Here is a 21,745-nt window from a genome sequence, read left to right as displayed (position 1 = left end):
CGGACTCCTCTTCCGTGACACTGATTTCAAAGTGGGACCTTACTTGAAGGCTATAGAGAATTCAGTTATTAAGGGTGTACTGTGAAGACTGTCGATAGTGAATAATGGGCTGAGGTTTCATTAATCCCGTTTTTTTTTGTCTATTTTACAATGCACAGGGTGGTAGCGTCTCCTTTTACTGCATGTATCCCAATGATAAAATAGTGTTTTCCATAGTGAAACTCACAAATGTTATACAATTACGCCCAATATAATTTAATAGGTAAGTGGTTCTCAAACTGGTTGGATCACGAAATGACCACATCATAAGCAGACCTACTGCATGTAATGACAACAGAGCATTTGTAATACATGAGTCTATCATAGGCGTTGAATAAGATACAGTACATAACACAAAATATCTCTTCTGTACGCAACGGTTCATACTCTCTTTGAAGCTTTCAGTTCAGATACAATAAACTACTTTTTCATAAAGTGAGAACCACTTCATTCAAATTGGCCCTTGTGGTCTCAGGGCACTTTACTTTAAACAAAGTTGCTTGGCAACCTGGTTTATCAATGCCTGGGCAATGTTCGGAAAATATTAGCCTAGCAATCTGGGAATCTAAAACTTTGAACCAAACAGCCAAGAAACACACATGGTGAACTAAGCTAATGATGAGATTTTATGTTGCTACTTTTGCAAACAAACAACATAAACGTTTAAAGAAGAACTTGAAGCTCTTAAAGTGACCAATTTTGTAAATTGTTCCCCCTTTGAATGCAAGGCCATTTCTTAAGAATTTGTTTGGGTAAGAAGTTATTGCTGTTATACCTTATTGCTTTGAATCGTGGGACATGATAAGCTAAACACTTTCTCGTAAACACTACTTTCTCATAAAGCGTCTGGCATTCAGCATAAAACCATGGCGATTATAGAAGCAGTCATTTAGGCAGCTCATTGAAGGAGATTAGAATTTTAAAAATCACACTCGCTTGGACAAGAGTAGAACAACTTTTCAAGAGCTCTACTGAATTCATTGTCACATTGGTGTATTTTCACAGGTTGGTGTCACGTGGTGCATATCTATAGAACCAAACTTTACACTATCTTTCCTGCTTTGTATAGTAAGATATTTTTTTATAAATTGTGTTTGGCATTTCTTTTTAGACCATATCAACAGCACAGCCAAAGAGAAAGATGCAAAATGCAAAGCTGGTTCAGTATAAATGTCTAAAAAGAAACGTGCTGTATCTATTTATGTTTCATAGCAGTGAGCTTTCTCACTGTGAACAAGAAGCAGTAATTGGAAAAAAAACTTCACGTGGAGAATGGACATGTTGAAACCAGGGACACAGCGGCAGTGGTAAAGGTGGCTAATAAGTGTGAACCAGCGTCATCTTTAATGGTTTAATAATATATAAAGGTACATGCATGTTGTTTAAACATGCCGTTTGCACAACAGACATTATTAAAATAACAGCTAAATGAACACCAGGATGCTATTTTAAAATGTAAAGTGTACAGAAGCAGCTGAACACTTGAAAGCTCAATTAAAAACATATCCTTCAATTCAAAGGACAAGTACTTATTTGTCAAGGGTCCTGTACATTTTAAGGTACAGTGAAGAATATTAGGTTCTATACGATATAACAGCGTTGTGTTTATCATATAAATATATTATGCTAGTAGACTATGTATTCCATAATTTCATAGTAATAGATCACCAGACCATCACAAAACATGACATATGAATATATAGTATGCATTTACGTTACTGTTTATTTCAGGTATACAGCATGTGTATGTACAGCAGATTTGTGACTGAAAATAAAACCACTATCTCCCTATTGCTCGTGAGGGCTGTAGGATGCTGCTCAATCACAGGAGGGGTCCTGTGGTCCACCTGCTAGGGAGGGGTATTAAAAGCAGGGGTGTCTCCCAGGATGCCAGAAAGAACATCTAACCTTTTTTCTCAGCAGGGGAACTGTATGGCCCAAACAGCCTCCTGGTTATGTGTACCCATTTTAATTAGAGGCATTAATCAGGACAGTGGGGATATGTGACTTGGCATTAAGATCATAAAACAGATCTCAGCAGGCAAGAGAAGAGGGTTCCTCTTTCAAGAGCTGAGATCCCGGGTGAATACATTCATCACAAAGACTAAGTAGAAGTAATTAAACCTTTCATGGAGAGGAGAGCAAATGCCACATTAATTACTGGGCTTATGTACAAAGCTGTAAAATTGTATCAGGTGCAGTAGTTATTAAGTAATAGTATCCCAGCATGCTTTATAATTGTGCTAACATGTACATTGGCGTTGGAGCTCAATGGAGCAGTCCTGAAAGGGTTAACGTGATCAAACAATAATTTTGATCTGAGAGCTGAACACTAGGTTTTGCATTGAATGAGCTCAGCCACAGATAGGTGGTTCTCAAAGCGGTACTTCCAAATACCATCCAGATGGCATTAAAATGGCACAAATACCAGCCTTTGTCTGAAAGGAGACTAGAGCACTAATAAAAGACTACACTCCCACTAGGCTTCAGGACTGAGGCAGTGGGTACAAGCTGCATTTGTTCTTTGGTCGGGTAAGAGGGGATTTAACTGTATATATTTTTTTAAGTATCAAATGGTATAGAGCTCTGACAGTAGGTGCAGGGGGGACACCGAGTAAAAAGGAAACACATAACAGAAGGTAGAAAACACTGTATAATTTATACAGTGTGTTTCATAGAGCTGGACTAACACTAATCCTGGAAGACATAAAGCAACATTAGGCCGTACAAGATTAGTGCTAGTCAGGGTTTGTGAAAGCAGCCAATACTGTCGTACCCTTTTCAATATTAGGCAATTAAAAATGCCATATACATAATGGAATGAGAAGCAGGAATAATTGCAGGTATGCTTATTCAATAGAGGGGAATTACACATTAATATGAGGTGGCCTTACTGTTTTAATTATAAAACATTTCAGTGCAGATACATTGCAATTGAAACATTCTCCTTTCTTTCACATGTTGATTCAGAGCACAGCTGTCCACTGCAGGTCAATTAAGTACTACCCACTGCTTAGCATTGGAGGCTAATGAATGTGGGCGTGGGCACTTAATAATAAACCATAATAATTAGCATCATTAAATTAGATGAGTGGGCTTTGTAAGCCAGTCATATTCAGCTCTTATCAAAACCAGCGCACACACAAACTGAGGGAAAGACACGAAAAACTGGAAAATTAGCCTGCTGTGTCATCTGGACAACCTATGTAATTGATCGTAACGGATCTAAATATGAAGAACAACATGTTTTAAACGGAATGTGAAAAATAATCACGTGCTTAATCATTTAACTCAAGACGGTCGTATGAACAAGGCGAATGAAATCCAACCACTGCATAACTCGCATCGTCAGAATATTACACATTTCGGCACCGCCATCTATTTGTGTTATGCTTCATTAATTTATAATATGTTATTTAATTGTTAAATACAATGAACAGATTTCCTGAATGAAACCATCGCTAATGCTGCAGCTGTCTGCATTTAACTAATCTGACTGCAGAACATTCGCAAAGGGATCCATTTCGTTGGAAAGTTGCTATGGAAACGCAGTGCCTCTGGGTCTACAGTAGGCTGTAATTACAACCCGTTTCTGACAGAAATGTTGCAGTTGACACTAAATCAATATTGATGGATTGGCACTTTGTTGAAGTGACCCCTCTTTTCTAAATGGCTGTTACACTAAATTAAGGCATTGTTAACATAATGGAGGAATAGGATATAATATCATTATCAAAATACACTGCAAAGCTGCCAACGCTTGCAGAAATTTTTCTATAGAGTCGATGGAGCAGTCTCAAATGTTTTGCAGATTTTCGCTATGTTCAAAAAATGCATCAAGCTTTTGAACTATATTTCACTTTTGCCAAAGGTCTCTTAAAGAAAACGGCACATTGGCAAATTATGACACTACGTCGTTATTATGAAAAAAAATGCAATTTTCTGAGTACAGTCCCGCAGAAACATTACTCTCAGCTTTATCAGCTGTGACTGTGCAAGTCCATGTGCATAGAAAGACAGGGTTTTTTCTTTACTATTCTTAAATATACATTGAATTTAAGTCTATTTATTTGTTCGATCTGTTTTTTTTTTTTTTTTTACAATGTTTATTTAAATGCATCGGTATTGCATTTAATGTTTTGGTTTATTTGTTATTAAATACATAATATTTCTATTATGCTGTTTTTTGTAATATGTTGCAATTAAACACATTTTCTTTAGTTTAATTTATATAATATTTTTGTTTATAAACTATTAAATACGGATACCCAATAGTAATACAAGGGGGACAAAAGTGTAAAGTCAGCATGTAATTTTCTTGAAAAAAAAATGTATTTATTCAAAATTACTTACAAACCAGTGGTCGAGTTAACTCGACCACTGGTTTGTAAGTAATTAATAAGTGTGTGCAGTGTGTGTTTCTGGCCATGCGCTAGAGGACTGTGCTCAGAAAATAGCATTTTTTTTTTTAAAATAATAATTACGTAGTGTCATAATTTGCCAATGTTGCCGTTTTCTTCAGGAGATCTTGGACAAAAACTGAAATTTACTTCAAAAGTTTGAATAATTTTTTTTTAACATAGCAAAAATATCGAGACTGCACCGCCGACTCTCAATAATAGAAAATGTTCCCTCGAGCTATCTCTATATCCCATAACCCTTTGCGCGTAGCGTGACGGAAGTAATAAATAAAGGCAGAGTCGATTGTCTTGGTACTGTGTATAGAATATCTTTGGTTAAAAAGTGTCTGAAACAAAAGATAGGTTCGAGTAATTAGTAAAATAAACACTGTCAAATATCTCATAGTTTTTTTTGTATTATTAATCGATAATAATAATCGTACTTTCTATAATGTTATTTACAACAGGAAGTAGTTCCTAAACCTAGGAAATAATGGCGTTTAACAGCAGTGACATTTTCAGAGTTTTTTTCAAGCAGCTGTTTTTCTTCTGCGTTATAACATTGATATTATCAACACAAAAAACACACGCCAAGGTAAGACATAACCGTGCGCTTTTTCGTAACTTTCAGGGTTTGTTTTCTCTTAATTTTAACTAAACACAGACCAAATTCACATCCCATTGGTCAGTCATATGACGAGTAATGTGACATACACACAATTTTTTTTTTTTTTTTAAAGATTAGACTTTGTAGGCGATGTGATAAAGTAATCTGAAAATGTGTTACTGTAATGTAGAGATTAAACGTGAAGTTTTAAATCGTCGACTGTATGTGTTGCCTAGTTTACAGCACTCTAAATAACATTATTCAAAAGATCTTTATCGGCTTACTGCTGTGCCACATTTCTGACTTGTTACTATTTTAAGCTCGTTATCGTTTGGTCTTGCTGTGTATATTATGTATTTTCTGAATCTAAGTATTAAAAAAGACAAAAGAGCTCCCGAAGGCCACTGCCGTGTTGCATAACAAAAAGGCCAGTCACACAAGCCTATAATTAAGTAAAATCATTATTGTGTGTTATTTTATGCACTATTAAATAACTGTCTATTGCAGTAAGTCAGTTATTGAATAACCTGTATACAATATTATGATACTAACATTTCAAATCTTAGTAATGCTAAATAACAATGTTTTTGTTGCAGAATGCAAAAGACATTCGGTGCACATGCATTTGCCCGCCCTATAAAGAACTCGCGGGGCAAATTTACAACAAAAACGTGTCGCAGAAAGACTGGTAAGTCATTTGCTATTAAAATATTTAAGTTTAGTTTTTATTATAACCATTTGATACTATTTTGAAAACTGCACACAGTAGTTCTTCAGAGTTCCCTATCACATAGTGGACAAAGTGCCAGTTTGGTTAAAGTATTTACAAAGAGTAGTTATAGAGACTTTTATTCTCCTTTCAGTTAATAAATGGTGTATATGAGAGTAACACATGTAGTAGCAGACCTGTGGGTAGTAAGAGGATGTCCACTAAAGCATTTGTTTCTTCCATTTCATTTCTAGTGATTGTTTACACGTGGTAAAGCTTTGGCCTGTGGCTGGCAGTGATGTGGAGGCTTACTGTTTACGCTGTGAATGCAAATATGAAGAAAGAAGCTCAGTTACTATTCAAGTAATTTACAGGTTTTCATTTCCCTATTTTATATTCACACACAAAAAAGTCAGTGCTTGACCTCAATACTTTTATATGCTTTAGAAAAATGAGCTAAGAATACTTTATACGTTTGGAAACTGAATGTGTCTCCTAATTAGTAACCTCTTGGTTGAATTAAATCTCCAAAACTAAAAGCCCTGCCCCTTTAGTCATGGGATGGGTATTCAGAATCTGAGATTGTCACTGGCCTAAACCAAACTCATTTCAACTGAATTAGATCATTAGTTTCCTACAGGAAAAGCTGTATTAGTTGTGGAGCATATGTATATGAATAAAACATATCTATATTAATACAGTTGTATTAATGGTGTTTTGAGTGGAGTAAATGCTCGCTAACATCTACAGTACCACCACAATCTGTTGCCTGTTCTGGCACACAATAGCGCCCTCCCTCCAAAACCCTCCCACCCCTTATTTTACTCTTTAGGGAACAATGTTATAGATACTAGCACCAGCTTTTAATTTAGCTCAAACATTTTTGTTAGTGTATTGTTTTTGGTGGTCATAAAATAAGCATCACACCTAATCACTGAGCATTTAACATTTTTTTTACACTGTTCTTTGCAGGTAACAATCATCATATACCTGTCAATCCTAGGGGTGCTTCTGCTGTACATGGTATACCTGACACTTCTTGAACCAGTGCTGAAGAGACGCCTCTTTGGACAGTCACAGCTGTTACAGAATGATGATGATGTAGGGGTATGTTATTCTAACAGTAATCAAAAATCCATTAGCTTTGTTTATTATTAATTTATCCAAAGCGACTTACAGAGACTAGGAGGTGGGTGAAGTATGCATCACAACTGCTGCTGCAGAGTCATTTACAGTAGGACCTCGGTTTTATGTCTCATCCGAAGGACAGAGCACAAGGAGGTTAAGTGACTTGCTCAGGGTCACACACAATGTCACTGGCTGACCCGAGATTGAACGGGGAACCTCCTGGTATCAAGCTGCTTTCTTTAACCACTGGACCACCAAGCCTCCTTATAAAGTACATGAGAGGTTAAACATAATACATTAAGTCAAGTAGACAAACTTTCTAGCGGATTCCTTTAACAACTGAGAATTTAGTCTCAGAATTATGGCTATAAGGACACACAAAAGGTAAAGGCCAGTGGTGAAACATATGTAATGCATGGTTTTCACCTGGTTTGGTTTGATTTGGTTTAGTTGGAATGTCCGTTCTATTTGTAATCAAAGCCTAACCTTTGTTTAATTTTGTCATAGGACCACCAGCCATTTGCCAATGCACATGCAGTGCTGTCCCAGTCCCGTTCTCGAGCCAATGTGCTGAACAAAGTGGAGTATGCACAACAGCGCTGGAAGAGGCAGGTCCAAGAGCAGCGCAAGTCTGTCTTTGATCGACATGCTGTTCTGAGCTAAATCTACATCCTCCATCAAACATCTAACTGCAAGAAGAGATTTGTACTGGAGTAGCAGTCACAGGGACTCGAGTCTTCCAAACAGACCACCTCCAGACATGCTTTCTTTCTATCTATTTACTTGATTTGGATTTGCCATTGCATCTTTACTGCGTATATACAGTAGTGGTTGATTTTATAATCTTAACATGGTCCTTTTTTGGTTACCTAATTCTTGATTAAAGGGTCTCAACTAGTAGTAATTTAAATGCTCAACGCTTTGCTGAAGTGCGTACAGTATTAATTGCAGCATTTGTAAGGAAGTTAACCAATTCTGCACGTCATTAAAGGCTAATGGTGTAGTAACAATCTATAATCTACTGTCCACAATTTTGCCAACTGTTTTTATTTTGATGGCCATGTTTTCAAAATCTTTTCAAGGATGCATTTGAGTATCGTAAAGAAATAAAGATCAAATCAGTTTGCTTGTAATGCAAAGATATTAAATACCCACTCAAGAAAAATGGTTACCAATGCATTTGAAAACAATGCACACTATAGTTGAGGTGAGAGAGATACTAGACCTTAAATTAAAATCTAAGTATATATAAAATCAAGTTAAAAAAAAATAAACTATAAAGAGGATTTAGCTGCTAACAACACTAAACAGTGTGAGCTATTTCTTTTTTCACCATGCAACTAATATTGTTATGATGGCTCTAAGTACATTGGTGCTTCCATTGAAACATCATAACTAGTACTAAAATCACTGATGTTTTCTCTCAAAGGCTTTTATAAATGTATTTTTTGTGTATTTGTAATATAGTAAAGGGGAGGCATTGCTAATGATTGTATAGGATGGCAATTATGGCTAAAAGTTCAATTAGTTTTTTTTAGTTCTTCAAGAATTGTATTGTAATGTTTTCTTAAACTTAAACAATTTGTGTGATGTCTTCTAAATTACAATTAAATGCTGTATTGTAACTATAATTGTATTTGGAGCAATATGTTTCTCATTTCCCCTGCTGGTTATTGCCCTGATAGTTCATAAGATTTTTCAGGATGATCAGCAAACCCCAATTGAGAGATGCAATTTTTTTCAGTGATGATTCTTCATGTTTCTGCAGAATCTTCAAAAAAGCTTCATCATTTTTTTAATTTTTTTTATTTTATTATTTGACTGCTTAAATATGTGTTGTTCTGGTTAGTGAAGGCTGCTGTAAAAGTGCCTTTCAAGTATCTGGGGCTGAGGTTAGATTATCTGCCCCTTCACCCTCTGCAAACCAGATTTTTTTTTAAGGATAGACAGTGTGTAGACACTTGCTAATTGTTCACTTATTTAAAATGAAATTATGCACAGATTTATGGTAGATTTCAAACTTTATGCAGCAGCAATTTAATTTTGCCATTTATTTTTTACCTTTTTAACTATGTTACATATTACATACAAACGTGATATCTATGTTGTGGACAACTTTTAAATCCACAACGAAGGAAAGGTTTTGTGTAATGGGTTAATGACTCCAAGGGATTCTAATCGGAACCCTTTGATGTTCCACAGTTGATATGGATCTTTGTTTAACTCAGAATTCCACTTCAAGTTTTGCAACCTTATATTTGTGAGAATTTCAGTTTTAGAGTTGATAAACCTGGATTACCGTGCATTAGGTAGATATTACAGCCAGCAGATATGTCCTCCAGTGCAAACATATCATACCACTACTATGTTATTAGACGGTTAATAGAATAATTTATAAAATACTGTGTACGGTAGTATTACCCACGAATAAACAAATATAAACTTGCACACTGTCTTTTTGTTAAATGCATACCAAGTGTACCCTACTAGTTCAGCACATTATTGTACATTAGTAATATTAGGAGTTATAGTAACGAATTTATCTGTTCCCAACTTATGACCACGATAGATTTGTGTTTCATGGCCATGGCAACGCATTGTTGTGAACCATAGAAACCAGTGTCTAAACAACAACCAAGTGCATAGCACCATAGAGACACATCAGACTGCGGATCGTGAAGTGCACAAACGGGAAATAAAACTGGAAAGCACATGCCCATTTAACTAGGTACGTAGCTATTTTAAAACTTTGTGTTATTATTATTATTATTATTATTATTATGTTTTCCTCCACGTGTTACATTCAATGTCATGTGGCAAATAAAACGTCTGTTGTATTGTGTGAAAAATGTAATGACTATAGAGTTTATATCGAGTGTATCTGGAATAATAAAAAGAAAACAAATGCTAATTAAGTATACATTCCAGTTGTGTTATTTCCACTGTCAACATTCCCAACAACGTCATTAGTGTACTAGGATACCAAATAATGTACTCTGATTCAACAAATGCAAATAACACATTTTCAAGAGGAATTCTTTTAAGAGATTGCAAAATCTTTTTAATAAAACAAAACAAAACACTTAAGACAGGCATGTACGTGTTGTTGCCTTTTACAGCATGCAAGGGGCTGTAAAAAAACAAAACACAAAAACATTCTTGTTTTTTCTTTTCTTTTAGTATTGCACGTTGCCGAGTGAGACGATGCCTGTAATCTACCCCTTGCTCCAGTCCCAAGGTTTTCCCACCTTGTTTGGAGACATCAGGGATAAGAACGTTACTTTCGTTGTAGACACCTCAGAAAGCATGTACGCTCATTTCGACACAGTAAAACACCACCTAATTGAGACACTGCTGGCTAAAGCATACTGCAGTGACTCATTGTTCAACATTGTGGAATTTTCATACAAGGTATTCTGTTTTTATGTTTTTGTGTTTATGTTGTTACTTTCAACAAGGTTATGGTTATTAAATGTAATTGTTTGGTTTGGCAATTTATATAACCATGCTATAATGAAAACATAATGTTGTTGTTTTTTTTTTAAATTCAAATCAAATGTAATATTTTTTTTTTAATGAACATTGCTCTGATGATACTGCATCATGCTGTGGAATTCAAAAGCAGCTATTCTCTATTCAATCAAACCAAAATGAAACCCTTTACAATGTGTAATGTAAAACTAGATGGCAGTGAGCTGAAAACTGGGTTTGGCTACTTGGTGTCTTATAGTTTTCCATATACTTAATGAAAAACTAAGAAACATTGAAAAATGTGACATTTTGAAATCTAACATGAAATACTGTATTACTATCATAACTTGCGATTTCATTTAGTAGTTTCTCTGATAACATGATGTTAAAAGATGTTAAATAAAATATCTAAATTCTGTTTATATATTTATATAAAGGAATGCAAAACATTTGGCTATAGCTGTACTTTTAAAAAAAACAAAAAAAAAACTTTAGATGACTATATATTGTCAAATGATACTATACACAGTACATTCCCATTCTCAAGGTCAGTACTTTCCCATTCTCAAGGTCAATAAGTGGTGTGACCGCATGGTGACATGCTCCCCAGACACGGTTTATGGTGCAATGGGTTGGATTCGCTCCCTCGAGGTTAAGCCTGGGAGAGACTTGCTGAATGCACTGAGAGCTGCCTTTGATGACCCAGCCTGTCAAGCTGTTTACCTGGTAACGAACGGACTGCCAGAAAACAACCGGGAGGAAGTTTTGCAGGTGGTGTCTTGTGAGTCTCAAGGACGGCCTGTGCATATTTTCTTTCTGTCTGAGAAGTGGATCGAATGTGATGTGCAAGAGTTTCTGCAGCAGTTAGCTCGGTGCTCCAGAGGGAGCTGTCATCTCATTGGTTTCAGCACTGGGGATGTTAAACAGGTAACCCTATACAAAAGACCACACTTTGTTTAGTTTGTTAGTCAAAACCAACACAAAGACGTATCTTTAATATTTACCTAAACTTGCTCCTTGATCTTAAAAGGCACCAGTGCCCCATTTGCAAAATATCCACTTTGTAACAGGAAATGTCTGTTTCTTTCACAGAACCAGAATGGTAAGGAAGCCAACAAGGGCTGGTTTCCAACAATCTAGTGTCCCCCGAGGAGCAATATTTTAGTTTCAAATTAAATATGAATGTCAGGCATTGCATCTTTAACTCTGGGTGGTCATCCTTCACTGCTTATTGCAGCCAGTGTAGCTGTACTATCGTTTATGATTTAGAATGGTAGTTGGCAAGTCCCTTTTAGGAAAACGCTGTTTAATTGAGCTGCTAAATTCACTCCACACTGCAAAAATGCTGTATATTAACAAAGGATGCCTTAACTTTTAAATTTTAAATATATTTGTAGGTGATTCCTGTTTACCCTGGTGATTGTTTAAGTACAGGACCTTTCTACTCTGATTTAAAATACTGCAGCGTCCAGACAGCCTTGGACAGACCCTCATCCATAGATCTACCCTATTGTTACCCAGTCAGGGTGCAGACACCCTGGTGCACAGCTGCTATACTACCTGCAAGGTAATGATGTGTTTTAAATAAGATAAGCAATTGGATTATGATGTGAACACCTCGATGGAATCATAACCTTGTAATTCAAGCCCATCTATTATCCAAAATGCTGTGCTTGCTTTGATTGCAATTGTAATAAACCTAATAGAAGGTTTTGCTATTTTAGATGCGCCTTGACCAGTTGTGTTCCTGCGTGTCCCATCAGTACTTGTGAGAGTGCTGATATACTGGAGAGCTCCCAGGGCTTGAGTCAATTAATGATAGGCACCCGCGTTCTAGCAAGAAGAGAGCCAGATGGATATTACTACCTTGGTACCATAAAACAAGAAGTAGAGGTAAGAGCATACTGTTGTTATGGGTTAAATAGAGAACCGATTTTTTAAAAACCTTGCCATGATAAAAAAAAAAATTTAAATTATGTGATAAAATTTCCTTCATTTATAATGTTTAGGATTTTTCCACTCTACTTTTATTCTGGATATTTACTGATAAAAGATTATTGGACACTTAAGGAAAATTTTGAATGATTCATGAAATATTTAATTGTAAATCATTTGTCATTTTACTACTGTGGCAAATAACTTGGCAATCATATTAATTATTTATTGCAATATAACAGGACACATTTTTATTTATTTACTCAAACAAACACATTGTCATAATGATTGGTACTAGGGAAGAAGAGGAGTATTTTTGATTGATTTTGTCAAGCCAGCTCTCATGGGTGGGAAGTATCAGGTCTCCGTGCAAAAAACAACCATTGTAGACATCATTCAATACACTGAGGCTCACAGACACAGTATCGTCCCAGGGGATAAAGTCCTGGCACCGTGGGAAACTGATCTGACGAGATACGGACCAGGGAGTGTCGTTTCTGGGATTGAGACGAGAGATCCCTTGAGAGGTAAAAGCACCAATGCTTGTTTTTTTTTTGGCCATTTTTTATTTCTAAGTAGTATAAAAAAAAAAAAGCTACAGATGTTTCAAAACTAAATATAAACTGCTCAGTCCATTTTTGTCTGAGCTATTTCTTAATAGTTTGGGAAAGTGAACAGTTTTTTTTTATTGCAAGTGGAGCAATCTTTGCCTTGAAGCAAAAGCTGGCCCCACATATTTGCGGTTACATTTAATATGTAACATAAAATCTTTGTTTGTCATGTGCATTAGTAATGTTGATCATCACACAGTTTCCCAACGTTTTACTTGCATTTCTTTACAGATCATGTAACCATTAAAATGTATTCATTGTATTTTTCTCAGCCAGTGAAAATGAAGAGATCAGTGTACGATTCTGGAATGGAAAAGAAGCTAAAGTGCCCAAAGGGGTGGCGTTCTGGATCCCATCTTCTTTATATGAGAGGACAGTGCGGGAGCTTCATGAGCCCCTGAGTGCGAGAGAAAACATACTGCGAAAGGAAATAGTCGATCCTGAAATACACACTTACAGACCCAGAGTAGTCCCCATGGCCCCATGTTATCAGGACTCATTTTGTAGGTGCCACGGGCAATGTTACCTGTCAAGTCCTTACAGACACTGTAGAGGCACATACTGTGTGCCAGCCCGCCCTGTACATAACTGTGATCAGCACAGGTACCACAACTGGTGGCTTCTAACCCCAAGACCCGCAGTTTATGCGAGGGATCCTAACCATGAAGAACTGGACAGGAAGGTCACCACACAGCTTGAGGAGCTGGAGGTTTCCAAGAAGGCTGTTCCTGCATCTTTGTCTTCATCTGAAGAAGAGTCGGACTCTGACCAAGAGACTTCCAAACCTACAGTGACAAACAGGGCAGTCAACACAGATTCCAGTCTCTTTGAGAAGCCGAGATCCCCATCTCCAGACAGGCCCGATTGGAAGTACTGGAAGAGAAGCCACGCTGAGCCACATCACAAGAAACCAGGTATAGCGTGATACACTGTATTCATTGATGATAACGATTCATGTAGAATACGGTAATGGAAGACCATGTAGATGTCTAGCGATAAAATAATGCATCTGTTTGTCCAGGGAAACCACACTTCTAAAAGTTTATCATAGTAAAAGCATAGTGAAAGCATGGTAAAGCATAGGTAAGCATTCTAAAGCCAAGAGAGGTATGTTAAAGCATATTAAAAATAAAGTCAAACCATGGTAAACTAAGGTGAATGCAAAGTATAAGCATGGGGAAACTGCAGAAAACACTGTGTAAATAAGGGTTATACAATGCAGGTGTCCTTCATTAGCATACAGTACTTCTTAATATCTCTGCCTTCAGTTTCGTTCAGCCAAAACCGAAACATATTATTTACTCACAAATAAGCATTGCCCAGTAACAGTGCACAGTTTTAATAAATCTTAAATATTAATTTAAAACTATTACTCGCTCTCAATATTATAACGGAAAAAGATCCGATAATGTTTTTGGACCATCTTATTATGATAACATATTTAAAAATGATAAATAAAAGACCACTGTTGAAGTATTTTTTTTTTTTTTTATTGCAGCAAGCTGTGTGTCCAGCGCTGTGATGAGCAGCTGCAGCTCAGGAAAAGCTCTCTCTCCAGAGCTTTGGCCAGCCGGACCAACCAATAACAGTGCGATGTTTAACTCAGTCGAACACACTCCAGAGCGGAGGACTACCATGAAGGAAGTTTTAACACAGAGTGGCTTCAAACCTTCTTTCGGGGTACAACCATTATGATAAAGCACATAAAAAGTTACTTTTACATGTAGATTACCAATATATTGAGATCATAAAACTCTTGAAAGTGTCCTTCTATTACCTGAATTCCCTACAATAGTTCATTTGGACATGGCTAAGCGTCCGTATAATTTTGGAGCACTTAGGATGACAGCTGAGCTCATCTTGGGATGTCTGCTAGCTCCAGAATATAAAGTATAATGTAGACATGTTGAATGTTATATTCACGTAAATGTACTCATGTTTGTATACATATTGATAGCCGCAGGGTCCACCTGTTGAGCGCCGCTTGGGGGCGACTCAGGTGCCCCGTGATCACAAACACCAAGAGGTACTGGAACACAAAAGAGAGAACAAAGTCCACCACCATCACAGGGAGATGAAGAGGGAATTGGAAGCTGAAGACAAGTACAACAACACCCATGACCAGCATAAGTATGCAGAGTGTTTGCTGTATCAATTAAATACCATGAGGAAATCTGTCCTAGATGCTTATAGCTTTGCACCTATCACTACTTCTCAATTCACAAGCCTTTCTGTTTCAGAAAAATCACCCTTCGACATTTGTGTAACGAAACCCAAAAGGTTCAGGAACAAATCCGTAGGGAGAAGCAAATAACAAGAGCAAAGCAACTTCAAAAGGAGAATACAGCACGAAGAATGCAGAGTACTATTTATAATGAGGAAGAAAAGGAGTCCCGGAAACTGGCTTATAAACAACAGCAAACAGAAAAACAGGATGCTTGGGAGGCTCAGAAAGTGAAAAACGATGAAGTCAAGGAAAAACAGCTGCAGGTAATTTTTATTAGCAGCTTTTTAGCTGTACCTCATGTGGTTAGGGGCTCACAGCATTATAATTGTTTGTACATTTTCTTATGTTTTGTTTTCCAGGATTCAAGAAGGAAGCGAGTGGAGGCACATTATAAAAAAGAGGCTGAAAAGGTGCAGCAAGCTGAAAAGGAGAGGCTGGAGAGGGAGAGGAGAATGGTTTACAGGGAGGTTTAAAACCTTCAGTCAGTCTTTCAATGGAATAGTTCAGTGGGCAAGCTCTTATGAAGTGTTAACCCATACAAGAAAAAATAACATCATTCTAACATACCATTAGAGACTGAGCTATCACACTTTTAACTTAATTAGCACCAGTTCCTTTTTTACCTCATTGTTAAGTTTAACTAACTGCAGCACTGTGGAGAAACCCTCTTGTCCATGTTAGTGTGCTTGTATTAGAAATCCCCCTTGTTGTCAGCGCTGGAAAAATGGTTCCTTGTAGTGGAATTATAATTAAGTCTTCTGATTTATCCCGACTTTTCTACTCTCCTAAATCAATTTTAATATTAACATGTTTCTCAGTTGTGATTGAGATACACGAATGGCTTAACGGGTATCAAATAAATTCTTAAAGAAGAGTATAGAAGTCAGGGTAAAAATACCAAAAATCTGAAGCCCCAATTATAATCTACAATTTCAGTGAAGCAGAACATATATTAAATGGAGTTTAAACTAAAAAAGAAATAATGGCCAGCAGGAGAAAAAGGCGCAATGCAAGTATACAGACTGCCCTCTAGTGAAAGCATATCTGTACTGCAACACAGACAAGGACACTGCAATTATTTTTTACTTTCATTTGAGTGTGTTTACAATTTTGCTTATTTTACACAATAAGGAGGTGCAATGTCTTCTTGATATTTGGAATTGGCTGCATTGTGTGCAATTAAAATAAAGAAATATAAAAATGCTAAAAGCGGTCATTAAAAACATGTGTTTACTCAACACACTACCTCATCTTTCCAAGTCATATTGGGAGTGCTTCTTTTTTGCATGCAAATAATGCAAGAACAGGTAATAAAATTGATATTTTTAACAACTACATGCCTCTTCTGAGACACTTGTTTCAGTATGTTAGGGTTGATTTGTTGGTATAAGCCACAGCTGGATTTTAAGAGCTTTTTCTAGAACTGGTGAAAACACCCTGGTTTACGATGATTTCCATTACACAAGAGTAGATGTTAGACCTAAAAATAAGCAGTTGGTGGTATCTAGATCGATTCCCTGGTACTGTAAAATTATGTAGTTTATTCCAGCAGGGTATAGGTTGATCAAATCAACCTCCAAGTATAAAAGGAATTGGAAACCCCATAACAAAAACCTGGACATGAAACAGTGTACCATAGCAGCCTGCAGGTAAAAACAAAAAACAAATAAATAAAATAGCCAGGTAGCATACCTTTAATTTGAGATCTACTTGTCTGCATACTACAAATTCACACACATTATTAGTTACTTATAAGATTGAAAAGAGTCCATATTTATTGCATATGATAACTTAAACACAGTACACTGGTATACAGAAATATATAATTTGCTTTTAAAATGGTGCAAACATTTACAACAGAGCTAACTAATATTTAGCATATCTGATTTAAAAAAATACATAATTTGAGTCATTTATAAGACAAAGTGCACTTTTTGTACAGGTCAAGTCCATGCTCTACAGACTACATAGAACATGACAGATAACAGCACCCATATATTAATAAGAAGTGCAAAAGATTAAAATACTTTGGTAAGAGACAGCAAAGCTGTTTTTTTTTTGCCACAAGCCCTTTAAGCCTCAGTAAACAGGTCACACAGTAAAAGAAAGATCCACGCTCTCCCCTGCATTGATTTTCACCACCCGGGTCTGTCTCTTGGAGTCACATGCTCCTGCAGTGATGGCATAGGTGCCTGGAGCCAGTTCTATATAAAAGTCTTCTGAAGTCCTTTGTACCTGAATAACAAAGTCAACAAAAATTCATTTATGGTACAAAATGTGGCTGATTCAAACTGAGTATGTACAGGGTGGCTATGAAGCGATTGGATCACGACATACACAAAAGCACTATGAAGTCACTTGCAGTCCACCAAACGGTTCTTGAATGATGTATAAATGTGTGAATTATTTTTGGCATGAAAATATGAAATTAATAATGTTGTCATATGCTGCATCATACAATGTAGTAGCGCCTGTCAGGCCCTTCATATGTATCACTACCTGTACGCTGCTGATAAAAACCTCTGTTATTTTAAAGTTGAGTTTTTGTATAGAGATTCACCGCAGCGCAATTAAACCTTTGAGGTGCAACTGATATAAATAGACATCCTGATTTATCACAATTCAGGGGTAAGTTTGACTTACTGGCTTTCTGCAAACCCTTGGTTTGGCTGCACCATGAGAGGAGACATGAGGAGGGTGGTATCTACATACATGGTTCATTTCAGTCTGGTTACACTCGCATGCAGACACTGATCTGTAGAGGTTCTGAAAGACAGATTAGTTACCCATTATGCATTGTATGTCCCAGTAAATACAGGACCCTATACATGCAAGATGTTTCGTTAGCTTTCCAATAGGTAAATCAATAAAAACATATACTACCAATCCCAAAATGGTGTTTTGATAAATGATCTATTTGACCCAAATACAATACAGATGTATTATTTCTTTCCCAAAACCTGAATCTTACCTTGCATTGTTTGGTTGTGTGAGCCATAAACTCCAGCACTGTCTCAAAAGCATCATCAATGCTGGTGTGCCTAGTTGCCTCCTGTTGATAGAAATGCCATAAATTGTGTTTGTAGGTATTCCAAAGCCAAAACTATATATTGTCTACCATATGTATGTTATAATAGGGTTAAAGACACCTCTATTAAAAACTGCAAACGTATATAGGGGAAGGAAAGACAACACCACTCAAAACAGGAACAGGTAAACAAATCGTGTGTATGTATTGTATTTGTATCAGTTTTGGAAACATTAACCACTTTTTGTAGTTACTTTCTGAAATAGTTCATACTACCGAAGTGTACCATGTTATCTTAGCACTGCAGATTACAGAGGCTGCCGCATACATTTTCTGCTATTTTATTACCTCATTATCACTTTTTCCTACTCGGTCCTTCCCCGAACGGCTTCTCAAAGTCTCTTCTACTGTGAGCTGGGCTACAGGACAGACTGCAGGCCACTCCACCATGCTTCGCCTCCGTGCACGCTCCAATACTTCAAGACCAAGTTTAGCAGAACGCCCCAGAGAGCCTTCCAGCCAGGTCTGCCCTGTCTCCATAGCTCAACTGCTGACGTCATGTGGAAGTATATCATATAATAAGGTTTATTTAGACAACACGAGACACAGTATCTGTTTATGCCAGAAAGGCTATGGTGTTGACCAATAATAAAGTTTTCCAAGCAGTATGACCCCGTAGTGTATTTTTTTTTTAAAGCAACTGCATTCATGTTTTGTATTACATTAGCTTGTTCCAGTACGACTTTGTAAACTTTAATGCACCTTGATATCTTCTCCAGTGGTAACTTAACATAATTTAACAGTTAGTTACACAGTATAAAGGTTGTCAAAAATGTGAATGACGCTGAAAATATTAAAAACAGTTAAGTAATAATTTGTCAGTACTTACCGATGACACACCTTTTTAACTTGCATGGCATATAAGTTGTAGCTTTGATCACTTAGATTTCGCAACAATGTACCGTCACGTTTAAAAATAAATACATTACCTCGGCACAGTATATTATCAGTTTGCTAGCAAATAAAAACAGATCACAGCAAACATTTAAGTCACTTTTTAAGCACGGTACAAAACCTTCCTTCCTAACTTTCTAAAAGGAAACGCACTGTCACCTGGGAGTCGTAGTCCAGAATTAGCTGGTCTCAGACACCATCTACATACCGTTTTGTTATTTCAAATCAGAATTGCGAACAAGGTGTATTACTGATTATATTTATATATAGTTAAACATGATCTATCAATAAGAAATAATAATAAAAAATTATACGATCTGTATTACCAATGAAAGCCTACACGTCCCACAGTGCAACATTATGTTAAACAGCTTGGCGTACACAACCGGGCTGCAGCATAGCGAACAAATCAGTTAGTTTAACGCTTAGGTTAAGGGATGAGGTTTTGCTTTACAAAGCTAAATTAATTAACATGAACATATCTAATAAGGAAAATATTGTTCTATTTTATTTTCATTGCTGTGTACTGTGAAAGTGTTACAATAGGAACGCTAATTTTTTTCAAAACTGCGACTGAGAATAGTAAATCACAAATATGATTTCGAAATTGTAAATTTATAAAGACACATAAACACACGTCTTAAGCTGTGCAACAGCATGGGTTTTATGTAACAGCAGTCTGCATGCTCGATAGAGACATGGCCAAAGTTACACGCAGATGGATTAATTCAGTGTATACAGCTCCGTTTATCTCTGTTAGCAGCTACACACAATTAGGTTACAACAACATGAGATTAATACTGTGTTCTTACTGCATCTTAGGTTATATTTGCAACTAAGCCTGTAATAAGAAAACAAACAAAAAAAAAAACGACTGCAGAATCAATATTGAGTTATAATATAGCCTCAATAGGCAATGTGTTATCAATACTGCCAGTTTTGCTGTGCTTCCATTCTGACTCAGAAATCTACAATGAAAACAGAAGATCCGTTACATGTAATGGATAATACCCTACTAACAACAGACAACTCCAAACTTGATGCGGATGAAAGAAAACACTTCCTGAGGGGGAAATACAGCCAGTCACTGACGAATCCCCGTGTAAAGTGTACATTTACCATGATCACCAAGGCCACTATTAGACAGAAAACACTATAGTTTATGTAAAGGAAACCTTTAAATCCAATATTAATGGAAAGAGACCAGGTAACTTAACTAATTACCAGGAATACTGCCTGGAGATGGAATTAATAAACCATTTAACATTAAATCACCAGCACACCAGCCATGTGGCTTATACATTGTTATTAATAATATTGAAAATGTCAGAAAAGACCTCTTTGATGATCTCGTTTTTAAGAGTGTCTCTGATTTAAATTCCCATGTGTACTTCCATCGGGGCAAAATAGGTCATAAACCACATTTGAATGCACAGTTTTAATTCAGTTAACACACCACTGTTATTTTAGTCCAATATGCTACTAGAATATTGGGTGCGCAGCAGAACAGTATAATTCTGTTAAAATGAAAAACACATGGACAATAAGTCACGGTCCACTTTGCAGAAACAGTTGTTGCCTGTATAAAAATATGGCTAGATCTTATTTTCATGACTCATGGGCATTGTCTGTCGGTTACTGAAACACAATATTTATTGTAAAAAAGTATTATCTTAGGGTTACTTTGTATATTTAAAAAAAACAAACAAAAAAAAAAAACACGTTATCAATATGGGCTTTTCCTTTCAAATTCAGAACATGAAACATTTTTTCAACATCAACATCCTTTACTGGCTGGACATAATTTCATTCTCTGATGATTGGAATGTAAATACTTTTATCTCTAACATATTTGAATTATTTGTGTAACAGAATTACAGGATGTGATGTTATTATCATCAGTTTGCTGTAGCTTGGAACCACGGTGGATCTCAGAGGTCTGGAGACTCAGTACTCTCTAGACGCAGGGTGAAAAAAAAAGACATTGTTCCACTCTCCCTCTTAAATTTCACACAAGCTTTACTGGATCATCGTCATTGCTTCCTGTTCTTTCTCCAAAAAAGTTTCCAAAAATTGCTAAACACAGATCAGTGAGAACCAGCAAAAGAACAAGCTAAGAAAAAAACTATGGATTTCTGAACGAAGAAAAAAGAAACAGAAAAAAAGAAAATTGTACAAAGGTAAGAGAATCACTTAGAATTTGATCTTGTCTGTTTTACCCATGTTTGCCAGGGGACGGGATAAACAATTTTGAAAGAAATTATGGACAAAAGCTACCGTTAGATATATTGTTTATTGACTCGTGTGTCAAGTTAATGTTTGCAGGACGTTCGTTTACATAAAAAAAGCATTGCTAGCGTGTAATACCTACTACCCCCCCCCCCCCCCCCCCCCATAATAAAATAAAATAAAAAATATATTTTTAATATGGCATATTTAAATAAAAGTATGAATTATTATCTGCAATGCAGATTCAATCATTTAAATTCGGATTTTTTTTATCATCACAAATATAATTGAGTATGTTGCAGTTTATACTTTAATATGTTTTCTGGTAATGCACTTTTTCTTTTTACATGAAATACAGTGCACGTGAGATGTTATGATGTGTTTATGTTATTTAAATAGTAATTGAT

The 21,745-nt window shown here is 36.3% G+C and overlaps 4 protein-coding genes across 5 annotated transcripts in view; 3 read left to right on the top strand and 1 right to left on the bottom strand.

Annotated features, from left to right (window-relative positions):
• The first annotated feature begins 4,703 nt into the window (after positions 1-4,703).
• Positions 4,704-8,514, top strand: LOC117432431 (transmembrane protein 9B-like). The gene is made up of 5 exons (XM_034054360.3): positions 4,704-5,034; positions 5,643-5,734; positions 6,010-6,118; positions 6,728-6,862; positions 7,391-8,514. Exons 1-5 carry the CDS (start codon positions 4,933-4,935, stop codon positions 7,544-7,546), a joined length of 594 nt encoding a protein of 197 aa, XP_033910251.1. The 5' UTR covers positions 4,704-4,932; the 3' UTR covers positions 7,547-8,514.
• Positions 8,515-8,651: 137 nt separating this feature from the next.
• Positions 8,652-16,462, top strand: c27h11orf16 (chromosome 27 C11orf16 homolog). Its single transcript, XM_034054358.3, has 11 exons — positions 8,652-9,611; positions 10,064-10,294; positions 10,925-11,281; positions 11,752-11,921; positions 12,079-12,247; positions 12,588-12,816; positions 13,173-13,814; positions 14,399-14,580; positions 14,858-15,030; positions 15,141-15,390; positions 15,487-16,462. Exons 2-11 carry the CDS (start codon positions 10,088-10,090, stop codon positions 15,598-15,600), a joined length of 2,493 nt encoding a protein of 830 aa, XP_033910249.3. The 5' UTR covers positions 8,652-9,611; positions 10,064-10,087; the 3' UTR covers positions 15,601-16,462.
• Positions 16,463-16,794: 332 nt separating this feature from the next.
• Positions 16,795-19,304, bottom strand: LOC117432452 (A-kinase-interacting protein 1-like). Of its 2 annotated transcripts, none has more exons than XM_034054389.3 (5): positions 19,045-19,304; positions 18,504-18,705; positions 18,099-18,179; positions 17,771-17,893; positions 16,795-17,362 (listed from the first exon to the last, which is right to left on the bottom strand). In XM_034054389.3, exons 2-5 carry the CDS (start codon positions 18,693-18,695, stop codon positions 17,219-17,221), a joined length of 540 nt encoding a protein of 179 aa, XP_033910280.1. In that variant the 5' UTR covers positions 18,696-18,705; positions 19,045-19,304; the 3' UTR covers positions 16,795-17,218. The 2 variants fall into 2 exon arrangements, with proteins under 2 accessions (XP_033910280.1, XP_033910279.1); XM_034054388.3 differs by having other exon boundaries at positions 18,504-18,702; positions 19,045-19,303.
• A 1,702-nt stretch (positions 19,305-21,006) lies between these two features.
• LOC117432194 (DENN domain-containing protein 2B-like) overlaps positions 21,007-21,745 on the top strand; it is a 76,428-nt gene continuing 75,689 nt past the window's right edge. Inside the window, exon 1 of the mRNA XM_034053756.3 lies at positions 21,007-21,289. The gene's annotated coding sequence lies outside the window, so the exon portion shown is untranslated. The remainder of the gene's footprint in view (positions 21,290-21,745) is intronic.

Source organism: Acipenser ruthenus, chromosome 27 (genome assembly GCF_902713425.1).
Source record: "Acipenser ruthenus chromosome 27, fAciRut3.2 maternal haplotype, whole genome shotgun sequence".
NCBI classification, from domain to species: Eukaryota; Metazoa; Chordata; class Actinopteri; order Acipenseriformes; family Acipenseridae; genus Acipenser; species Acipenser ruthenus.
Note: the sequence above shows the minus strand (reverse complement) of the source record. Positions and strands in the feature narration are given on the sequence as shown.